General features: G+C 45.5%; 1 protein-coding gene across 2 annotated transcripts in view; it reads right to left on the reverse strand.

The window, feature by feature from the left end:
- The window catches only part of TNPO3 (transportin 3), an 85,714-nt gene that overhangs the window by 40,877 nt on the left and 32,681 nt on the right, over nt 1-12,156 (reverse strand). For both annotated transcript variants that reach the window (XM_038395182.2, XM_043499726.1), the window contains exons 2-4: nt 10,476-10,676; nt 8,976-9,049; nt 7,810-7,966 (exon numbers count right to left, since the gene is read on the reverse strand). In XM_038395182.2, the coding sequence (XP_038251110.1) occupies nt 7,810-7,966; nt 8,976-9,049; nt 10,476-10,676 (432 nt within the window). The remainder of the gene's footprint in view (nt 1-7,809; nt 7,967-8,975; nt 9,050-10,475; nt 10,677-12,156) is intronic.

Below are 12,156 nucleotides of genomic sequence, written 5' to 3' on the forward strand. Positions count from 1 at the left end.
AATGTCAGTCTGGCAGGACAAGTGAAGGAAGCACGAATGAGATAGGAGATGACTTGAGCCCCCACCCCGCCCTGCCTAAATAGACAAGCCCCCCACGCGATCTAGGGACTAAGCCAAGCACATCAATTGACTTCAACTGCAGTGACAGCACATGGTGAGAAAAACAGCCTGGAATATGTTCACCCGTCCACGGCACATCAATTTCCTACAGGGTCCTGTGTCAAAGATAGATGAAGCCCAGCCCTAATGAGCTTCATATTTGCTAAGTCTCAAGTTAAGATTTCCTTACACTCACTGCTGCAAAATACACTCGCATCACTAGCTTCTTGGTGACGGCTTTGAAAGGTAAAAGGCATTGTTCAGGCCCACTTGAGGACAATCATTACACGATCGTGCCGTAAGAAACTGGGGAGTTATTTCTGACTATGGCTGGGAGCCCTCAGCCTGGGGGAGGGAAAACCTTCTGTTGTTCATCAGCAACCCCACTGACAAGGTTTGCCAGGACCCATCCCAAGGAGGCCCTTGCTGTGCGAAGCTAGAAGAACAGCCTCATGTTTTGCCCAGTCAGGGCTTGAGTGGACCCTGGACCACCCCATCTCCAGGGAGAATGGAGCCTACAAGTTTGACGGTGTACCTTAACTTTCCATACCAAATGTTTCAAGAGGGTCATGCTTACTGTTTGCTTGTTAGTCTAGTCCAGAAGGCTAGTAGCTCTGTACAATATTACAGCCTCTAGAGGACTCCAATAAAACCTCTGTCTTATTAGAGATTTTATTAGGACAGCAAGAGGTCTACTTAGATCATGGAGAAATCACACGATTTTCATGGGTTGGTCACGGCATAAATAGAAAATTTCGCAGATGGGTTACATATCCCTGATATTCGCTATTTAGACTGCGATGAACCCAAGAAAATGGTGCGTCTTCTCCTATAGCATTTCTCAGACTAGGGGTCCAGATCCAAAAAGGGGGTCAGAAGCCTATTAGGGGGCCGCAGTATTGCTACCTGTACTTCTGTGCTGATGCTGGGGGTTGCACTGCCTGGGTACCAAGCTCTGAAGGCAGAGCGGAGAGCGGCGGCTGCTGGCCGGGCACCCAGCTGTGAAGGCAGCACCACCGGCCAGCAGCTGCAGAGAAGGGACGGCATGGTATTGTCATCCTTACTTCTGTGCTGCGTCGGCACTGCCTTAAGAGCTGGGCACCAGGGCAGCAGCCGCTGCTCTCTGCTCTGCCTTCAGAGCTGGGCTGCCCAAGACCACATTTCTTGGTCCGTAATGCTATTTTCACAGCTGCGAAGAATTTGGTAGACCCCTAAATGTAAGTAACAAAAAAAATGAGCTAAATCCTTTATGAGTTATAAATATAAGTTAAATCCTAGACAGAGACACCTGATTTCTTTTTGCTCTTCAGGCAGCTCATTAAAATGCCCACTTTGGACTTTGGAAAGGAAATTTGGGTGGTCTGAATATAGACTCTTTAATATATACAGAGCACGCTGGGGCAAAGCAAACACCTGGGTGCAGTCTGCCTGGCAAAGCAAACAAATGACAGGCTGTCCCAAGAAATCACCGGCCACGATTTCCTCTCAGCAGGCATATCTGCAGATGGACCATCAGCAGATATCACCAGAGAATTGCCACTGTGCTGCCAAAAGCTGCTTTTCCTTTCAGACTTCAGGAGGGTCATCGTGGTGGAACATGCTCAGAGATTCTACCACCGGGTCCAGCTGGCCTGCTCATGATCCTTTATGATCCACCATCAGCTTTTGACTAACCCGGGCTTCCCACATCATCTCTACTAAGGCAATAAGCAATCAGAGAGACATGAGCTTGCTCAGCTAACCAATTAACTAGTCAGATAGCCGGCTTCTCTCTCTTCACAGAGAAAGTGCCAGGGGTGGCTAGAGCGAAAAAGCAGCACAAAGTTTTAAGGGTAACATCTCTGCAGACCCATAAAGATAGAACCTAGGCTTTAAACTAGGTTGGAATTCAAACCAGCTAATTCTAATACAGGCTCCAGGGTGAGGTTCTGTGGCCTGCAAGGTGCAGAAGGTCAGACTAGCTGATCATGATGGTCCCTTCTGAAAGTCTCATAGATTTTTAGTTAGAATCTGGATTAAACCAACTGGCAAAATTATGAATGTCTTCTCCACGGCCATCCTTATACATACAGGTGCATTGTATGGCGTGGGTTGGTTTTTTTTCTGGGGTGGGAGGGGGGAGAAGAGAGGGGAGAGAGAAAGAGCCTAGACATAAATCGATCTGCCTCTGAAGCATTAGATATTGGCCACTGCTGGACATGGGATACCTAACTGATTGGACCAGTCTGGTCTGACCCCATGTTCCTAACCTCCCCTGCTCCTGTTCCCATACATTTGTATGGAGGCAGCCTTTTTGAATTTTTAAACTGAGTGTTAAGCTCCCAGTTCAATATTAAAAGAAAATAATTAAACTTCAAAAGCAGTTTGAACACATGAAAATGTGGAATTCTGGACAACAAGGTAATAAACTGGGGTTGAGTACAGTGCCGGGTCACACCACAGAACAGGGTTAGTTAACCCCAATATTATTTATACTCCTGGTGAATATTTTATTTGTCAAAATAACGCAATATAATCACACTGGTTTCATTTATTTTGATAATTTATTTAAACTACAATATAATAGATGGAGAAGGGGAGTGGGGAGCACTGGCGAAAATCCCCAACCCCCGCCCAGTAATGTAACTAGGTTTGACCTTTTATTTCTGGTTTCAGAGTAGCAGCCGTGTTAGTCTGTATTCGCAAAAAGAAAAGGAGTACTTGTGGCACCTTAGAGACTAACAAATTTATTAGAGCATAAGCTTTCGTGAGCTACAGCTCACTTCATCGGATGGCATCCGATGAAGTGAGCTGTAGCTCACGAAAGCTTATGCTCTAATAAATTTGTTAGTCTCTAAGGTGCCACAAGTACTCCTTTTCTTTTATTTCTAGTTATTAGACAACAAATATATGCAGCCATATGCTCAGTGTTACATCATAGGCACCTGAAGAGCAAGTGAGGGCTGGGGAATCAAACTCACAATTTATAGTGGCTACTGACCATCTCCAAATAGACCAGTAGCAAACAATTCATGGAGCACATTTTGATAGGAAATTTTTTCAGTCCAAAAATTTAGTTCAGTTCTAATCACTAAAGCACCATAAGCATTTCTAAGGCCATACTGTCCTTTACTCTGGCAATGTAAAGGAGTCTTAAAACTTTTACACCTGTTTTATACTCCTGGGGGAATTCACGAAGACAATGGGAACAATTCACTAAACAGGCAGGCTGCTACATTCTGCTCTGCCTGAGGGGACAGAGCCTGCCCCATGCCTACCTTCTCAGAAACACCCCAATACCCTCTCCCCTTCCATGCCGAGCATGCTGCAATAGAAAGCGAGAGGAACAGTCTCTCTCTCTCTCTCTCTCACACACACACACACGCATGACTGCCAAGCACTCCCCGCAGTGATTTATGTCTCTACCAGCTGCTCCAAGAGCCCATAATTGACCTGCCTGTGCTGCCAGGGAAGGGCGCATGACCACTCTTGCAGCTTCCCTATCAGAATTCATTTTTCTGCGGGGAACAACGAAATCTGCGGGGGACATGAATTCTGCGCGCGCGCACAATGATGCAGAATTCCCCCAGAAGTAATTATTTAGCATCTTCACTGATGAGCTGGAAAAAGGAAGCAACCTTAACCTTAACCAAACAAATGAAACTAAATGGTAAGGGATGAAGAGTCTGGGGAAAAAGTTACAAGCAGCAACAAGGACACAAATACAAGGACCTAGACTGAAGAAATATGAGCTGAAAATAAAGTGAGATTTAACACAGGAGAGATATGGAAAGCCGGGGAGTCAAGACAAACACAAGACGATATTGGACAATGAATTGGAGGTGCTTGTTACAGGATAGAAAAGAAAAGGGCAACATGCTCCATATGATTTGGAGATCCTTTGGGGAGAAGTACCCCATCACGCTGCAGGAAGCCTCTTTATGGCTTCAGAGCACAACCAGAATACTATGCCCAATTCTGAGCAATATGGTATCAGAAAGATACAAACAAGCTGGAGGGGATCCAGAGAACAAAAGGAATTAGAAATGGGCAAGAGAGTTGATTCACAAAGTAAGGTTAAATAGTCTCCATATGGCACAGCTAAACAATGGCTAGAAGGGAACACAATAACTGTCTGCAAATAACAAAGAGTGTAGCATCAAACTGAGAAGGGAATTTGACCAGGGACGCTGGAATGGGGGTGGGGGAAGGGGCCATGGCCTCATCACTTTTAAAAGAGGGAAGGCGGAGTCTTGGGGGAGAGTGGGTGGCACTGGGAGCAGGGTCACGGTTCAGGCATCAGTGTCCCCCTCACTTTTAGGGCACTTCTGCCACTCCTGAATTTGACATCTTATGAAGTTCTGTAACTCGGAGTAGTGGCATTAAAGAGTGCACAGGAAAATTTAGGGTGAGATTGGTCAGGTGATGGAATAATTCCCTCAAAGGAAGTGGTGACCCACATCACTGGTGGCATTCAAAACTGGATTAGACAAAGTGCTGAAGAATGAACCTGGGGAATGAACCTGCATTAAGCAAGAGGTGGTTTTAAGGGTGGAGAAGAAGAGAAGTATGCAGATCTGTTCCAATTCCAACAGCTATGAAAATGAGAAAAATTATGGCCAGCAGAGTTGAAGCAAAAGGAAAGTAGCTGGAGGAAAAGATGGGGACAGACAGCAAAGCAGACACAGATGCAAAGGGCAGCAAAAGGAGAGAAGCAGAGAAAGCATAGGCTGCAAAGCAAAAAAATAATTTCTGTTACCATCTATTATAATACATCAAAATGCAATTCCATCTGGGGGTCTATGATATTAACAGCCTTATTATGCACAGCTAGGGGGCATGTTGTATTTCCCATTTAAATAAGCAATGTGAAATGGTAAAAAGTAATGAGGAGCTCTGCATTAATGTGTATGGGGGATGTATTCCAGTACAGCCTGGAGCTGGGCGGGGAGGGGTCCAGATTGGTCTCTCCTGAGTATTTAGTTCAAATAATTTAGTAGGAAATGAGTAAAGCATCCTTGGAAAAACACTGACTGAGCAGAGTGGGTCTGGATATATTCTAGTCAGCTCCTTTCAATCTCTGTGAACTGCTTTGGAGACGGGTTGATTCATTTCACTCCTCAAACCCAAGTCACAAGCCTTGTTGAGCACCAATGTCCTCAAGCGGTTAGCTCCCTGGAGAGCCTGGACTCCCCTCAGTGGCACTCCATGAGAAAGCATCTAGAAATTCACCTGTGGATGTTGATTTTTCCATCCAGGTACATTTTTGCAGTTGCCACCATATATCATCCTTTGGGTGAACACTACGGGAGCGTTGGGAACATAAGTACACCTCTACCCCCATATAATGCAGTCTGATATAGATTCATAGATACTAAGGTCAGAAGGGACCATTCTGATCATCTAGTCCGACCTCCTGCACAACGCAGGCCACAGAATCTCACCCACCCACTCCTACGAAAAACCTCACCTATGTCTGAGCTATTGAAGTCCTCAAATCGTGGTTTAAAGACTTCAAAGAGCAGAGAAGCCCCCCTCAAGTGACCTGTGCCCCATGCCACAGAGGAAGGCGAAAAGCCTCCAGGGCCTCTTCCAATCTGCCTTGGAGGAAAATTCCTTTCCAATCCCAAATATGGCGATCAGCTAAACCCTGAGCATATGGGCAAGATTCACCAGCCAGAAACTACAGAAAATTCTTTCCTGCGTAACTCAGATCCCACCCATCTAATATCCCATCACAGGCCATTAGGCCTATTTACCCTGAATATTTAAATACCAATTAATTACCAGAATCACACTATCCCATCATACCATCTCCTCCATAAACTTATCCAGAAGAATCTTAAAGCCAGATAGATCTTTTGCCCCCACTGCTTCCCTTGCAAGGCTATTCCAAAACTTCACTCCTCTGATGGTTAGAAACCTTCGTCTAATTTCAAGTCTAAACTTCCTGGTGGCCAGTTTATACCCATTTGTTCTTGTGTCCACATTGGTGCTGAACTTAAATAATTCTTCTCGCTCTCTGATATTTATCTCTCTGATATATTTATAGAGAGCAATCATATCTCCCCTCAGCCTTCTTTTAGTTAGGCTAAACAAGCCAAGCTCCTTGAGTCTCCTTTCATAAGACAGGTTTTCCATTCCTCGGATCATCCTAGTAGCCCTTCTCTGTACCTGCTCCAGTTTGAATTCATCCTTTTTAAACATGGGAGACCAGAACTGCACACAGTATTTTAGGTGAGGTCTCACCAGTGCCTTGTATAATGGTACTAAAACCTCCTTATCCTTACTGGAAATACCTCTCCTGATGCATCCCAAGACCGCATTAGCTTTTTTCACAGCCATATCACATTGGCAGCTCATAGTCATCCTATGATCAACCAATACTCCAAGGTCCTTCTCCTCTTCCATTACTTCTAATTGATGCGTCCCCATCTTATAACTAAAATTCTTGTTACTAATCCCTAAATGCATAACCTTACACTTCTCACTATTAAATTTCATCCTATTACTATTACTCCAATTTACAAGGTCATCCAGATCCTCCTGTAGGATATCCCGGTCCTTCTCTGACTTGGCAATAACTCCCAGCTTAACGCGGTAAAGCAGTGCTCCAGGGAAAGGGGCTGCTTTACCTCATTATATTCAAATTCGAGTTACCGCAAGCAGTTCCCCTGTGCCCCCTCACCTTACTTGCTGCGGCCCCCGCCGCCGCAGCTCACCTCCGCCTACGAGCGCGCCACAGCTCCGCTTCTCCTCCCTCCCAGGCTTGCCGCACCAATCAGGAGGAAGCGGAGTGGAGGTGAGCTTGGGGGGGGAGAGAGGGGCACAGCAAGTAAGGGGCAGAGGAACCGCTCCCCACCCCAGCTCACCTCCGCCTCCTCCCCTGAGTGTGCTGCTGCCCCCGCCCCCGGCTTCCCGCATCAAACAGCTGATTGGCGTGGCAAGCTGGGGGGCAGGGGGGTGTACATCTCTTCAAGGCCTTGCACGAAGGGCATGGGTAAGTCAAGAAAGAACTCATGGTAAAAATAAGATAAATAAGATGACCTTTAGGTAGCTGTAAATCCTAAAGTGCTTATTCTGACAAATCAATACCTCTTATTCTAGAATTACGTTAAAGGTTCTCTCTGCCAGTCTCCTTTTATGTTTAAGTAAGATAAGTGAATGGTCTGAGATCCCTCATCTTTTTATGATCTATAAATAAGGCCCTACTTAATTCACGGTATTGCAGACCCCAGGGGCGGCCAACAGTGGAAAAAACAATGGACATTATTACTTTTCCATGATTTTCCATGGCTTGTCCACAACTCAGCTGGGATTCAAGTAGGGCCTTATGTCTAAACGCATTTAGTGCTAGTGAGAGCTGCTGGACTGACAGCCCAGGAGACTGAAGTCTTTTAAGCACAGAACAAACAGTGGCAGGGCAAGTTTCCTCCCCACACTGCCCCTTGCTAACGTGTCTCAATCCTGACCTGGAGAAACTAGCTGAGGGGTAGTTAAGTCTCCATGACCAAACTCATTCCTTGGCCTACTGCTTACAGCTGGGGGCCAGCTGTGCTTTTTTGTTTGACTCTCATCCGCTAGGGACTGGAGAGAGCAACTAGTTTCATACCGGCAGCAGTTAGGAGGCCTGATAGCTTCCTGATCACTTTCAACCCAGGCTAGATCTGAAATAGTCTCACCCGAGCAGGCTGATTTGTCACATGCCTGCATTCCAGGTAATCTACTTACTAGAAGGGAGATCACTGTACTGGAGTAATAAGCCAGGTCTTCAATGATTTCAGTACGGCGATTGGCTCCAATGCGCAAAGATCGGCTATTAACCTCCTCTGGCAGCACCGTGAGGATCTCCAGCAGAAAGGGCAGCGATGTCACGTCGTTACTGTATCTGAAGCAGACAGAGTGGCAAAGAGGTGAAATGGCATGGAGAAGAAAGGGGCTCGCCAACATGCATAATATCGAACTCCAGGAGCGTCTAAGCACCTTTAACACCACAGTGGGACAGGAGAGGAATGTCACTGGAAGAGTTTCTGGACAGAGTTGTCCGAAAACACATCATCTGGATTCATGTCAAAAGCAAACGTTAGGCTACGAAATAAATGAGCATTACTGACCCCGGTTTGGGGTTTAGTTCTCCTATCATAGTTGGAAGTGCCTGTCAAGGAGGATGACAAAAATCTCGTCCTACAAACACAACAACTTAAGTCCTATCACATGCACACGCCACCAACAATGGCGTCACGCAATCTCCATTTCACATTGCAGTGGCTTTGTAGAGTAGAAACTTCGCACAGCACGTGCAACATTTCATGACAGCGCCATGTGTATGTGCTGGCCTCATGCAGTGACAAGCATTGCCGGACGTGGATCCTGCTTTGAGCTCCAGTTGCTCAGTGACAGTACTCAGCCCTAGCAAGAAGTGAAAGGAATGTCTCACGACACTAACCAGCTACCATTGCAATCAGTTAAGATGCAGCATTGATTGGCTTGAGACTACTGATCAACCCTAAACTAGAAGGATAAGCCAGCTATGCGCATGAGAAAGGGATTGTAAAGTAATACAGAAATGGAGCTGAGGAAGGCTTAGACCAGAGCCCCAAAAAAGCATGCACGGCTTCAATCACAGATATGTCTATAAATTGACTTGCCACTCGCCTCACCTACAACACTTCACTACTATAATTCAATTGGAATCAGGAGCTACTTAAATCATCAGTCATGAAAAGGTTATTTTCTAACACTTTTCCAACTCTTTTGTATTAGTGCACACAAGTGCAGTTGTGCTTTCAGATCATTACCTTTCTTTTTGCATTCCTGTAGGCTAAGTCTTGTAGGAGTGGAGTGATTTGTAGGTTTAATATTTCTATAAAGCTTAATGATATAAAACAAATACTTACTTTTCCACCAGTGTCTGTACACAGCCCTTCCAAGAAGCCATTTGTAGGGCGAGATCTGCTATGGCTAATGCCAGCTAAAATGTGGGGGGGGGGGGGGGGGAAAAAGAAAAAGTCTAAGACCAGTGCTAAAAACATGGAGTGTCCAATTCGTGCAGCTAGACAGGGAGAAAAACATCCTGTTTCTGTTCAGCAACACAGAGAAGATGGGAGAAATCAAACCCTCTGAAGGAAAGCCAGAGCCCTCCAATCTTATGGAATCCCACAGGACTCAGTAGCCACGAGCCAAAGTACTATTTCTCTGGTGCGTAAGCAGCAATAGAATACTCGTGACCCAATGCACCACTCCACCAGGAAGGAAGGGGCTGCATGACTTTTGCTGGGCACATCATTTAGTCATAGGTAACAGTCTCTTTTCCTTCAGGCTGAGGGGTCACAGGGCCTTCAACTCACCTGTCAGTCTGAGGCCAGCACTCTCCCACCCACTTGCAAACTGCAGTATCTGATCCAGATGGCCACCCATCTTCGCCATGGCTGCAAACCTTCTCTCAGGTTGGCTAGTGGAGGCTGCATCATACACACTGTTCCCTAGAAACTTAGCCAGTCTCCTTGGCAGCACTGTGAGGTTATTTGCATTTAATTTGGAACTGAAGCCACGTACAGTTCCTCGGCTATAAACAATTTTCATTCAGGCCCAACCTTGCCTGCACAGAAGTCAAATGCAAAATTCCCATTGACTTCAACCAGTGCATGATCAGACCCTGTAGGCTGATCGAGGACCAACAGGTAGCAAGGTTGATTTGGGCTTCATAGGGATGTAGTGACAAGTGCTTTGCAGTGTCACACAGGAGAGCCAAGTTGACGACATGAAGGAATAATTAGTTCAATATCTAAGATGAACACAGCCCTGGGGAAATGGTAGCACCTCACGTCAGAGACCTTCCAGTCTCTGAGGGTGTTTTGATGGGTAATTCAATATTTTTTTTGTAGCTGAGCAGGGAAAAGATCCTTGCATAGCAGCTCCACCCATCCCTCTCCCAAAGCAGCACAGAAAGGAGTAAAATAATGTATTAATATATTGAATCATTGCTGAATTCATCATCGGACAAGAAATAAACTAAGCTGAGCCTATAAATGGAGATACTGCTCTGACTGGGTCTAAAGGGCATTGATTTTCCTTTTCTCCGTTTTTTCTGCTCCACGCTAAATGAAGAAGAGCCAGGGAGCATGAATGCTGGATTTCTCAAAGCCAGCAGTGAAAAACTTTAGTTATGATTAAACGCAACTTGCAGCATCTATATCTTGCCCTTTCCCCTAAACAAGGCAGCAATTATTGCACAGAATGGATTTGACTGGGCAGTGGTGTAAATGTTACATCGTGTCCACAATGCATATCTAATTAAGGCACTGAATTATTCGTCCTTTATTATGGAAAGGTAGTATGCGACTGCCTTGAGAAATGCTCCTTTTCCTCCTCCACACCAGGAGTAACACACGGCTTACCTGAGTTACAATGACTGGTGACAGATCTTTCAAGTTCTGGATGTGGGACAGTAAAGAGTCTCGCAATGAAGCATGCGAGTCTGTGGGGAGTTCATAGAACGACGTTTGAATCTTCATCTTCATGGTCTGTGCTGCGAAGTAGCATGATTCTACATCCTGGCGGATCTGTAGCAACTGGTCTGAGATCTCCCACGCATGAACCTAGGCAAATTGGAACATTGCCATCAAGCAGAGAAAGACATGGAATAGAACTCAGATTAGCTAAATATTAATCAGTAGGGTTTTTCAAACAAAATGGACTTTCCTCAAGTTTAAGCATCAAGTTTGCAAAAGGATGAATCAAGAATTCCTGCAATTACAACTCCCTTGTTCTTAGCAAGACTATCACCAGAAGTGTTGAACTGGGGACTCCCTTCTGAATGTGTTACTGTCAAAGCGTCAGTCACTTAGCAGAGGCTGGTTACACAGAGATGTCAGGTTCAAGGACAACATGAACCAACTTCACCTCAAGGTAAAAGAGCAAATCATACATCTGACATGGGAATTGCTTGGTATTTCCAGTTAGAAGGCTACTTTGATGATTAAATGGAGAGTCAGCTTTGCCAGTGGACCTTGGTTTAAACATGCAATCCTTACTGCACTTCCACTCCTGTTCTAAAACTGTGTTCATTGCCAGATGTGTGACAAATTATAGTTCAGCTGCACAAGACATGCTAGCCATTCACCATCAGCACCATTCACCATACAGCCTGAAGCTGCAGTCACCTGGGACTTTCCAGACCAGCTTCAGGATCCCAGCTGGGCCTTACAACACATTTCCTGGACTTTCATAAATGACTAAGAACTGCACCTGAGCTGTTGATAGCTAAATGAAGCCATTTCATGGGGTCAGGGGAGGGAGAGAGGGAACAGAAATTATATGAAAATATTTTAGTAATAATCATACTGCAATTAGCTCTTAGATCTGCAAACGAGACTGGAATGCAGCTCACACTCCAATGACAAAAACGGCCAGATTAGCAAGTAATGAGGCGGCCAGGGCAGTCTTACAGAGCGATCCGGACATCCCAGTAAGCTGGGCCCTCTGAGACAAACCATGTTCTAATACAGCCGAGCCAAGTGCAAAGCGACACATCTAGGAACAAGGAAGATAAGCCACAGCTACAGAATGGGAGACTGTACCCTGGGGAGGAACCAATATGAAAAGGGTCTAGGAATCATAGTAGACAAGCAACTCAACACGAGCTTCAAGTGCAATGCTGTGGTGCAAAGGGCCGTGCGATGCTTCGATGTATAAGCAGAAAAGCAGTGAGCAGGACTTGTTACGTAGTCAGACTAGATGATCTAATGGTCCTGTTAAGCCTTTAAACATACAAAACCTAGGTTAGGTTATCATCATTCCAGAGTGAGTCATGGAAATCAGACCTACAACTTTCTCTATCTAGTTAGCGTGGTATCTGAGCTCCAAATGCACTCTCTCCTCTAATACAGAGAGATCACTCTTTGCCAGCATGCAGTAACAGTCGAACTACCCCTTCTCGTTACGTCCCTATAACAAATCCAGTGTGCTGGGAGGGCTGTAAAACGGGCACAAGGTGGAAGTGCAACCCTTTTCGCATTTCCCCCCAAGCTCCAAACTCCATTCTGATGTTGCACACTGCATGAGCCACTGCCGTTCACT

The sequence above is a fragment of the Dermochelys coriacea genome, chromosome 1 (assembly GCF_009764565.3).
Source record: "Dermochelys coriacea isolate rDerCor1 chromosome 1, rDerCor1.pri.v4, whole genome shotgun sequence".
In the NCBI taxonomy this organism is placed as follows: domain Eukaryota; kingdom Metazoa; phylum Chordata; order Testudines; family Dermochelyidae; genus Dermochelys; species Dermochelys coriacea.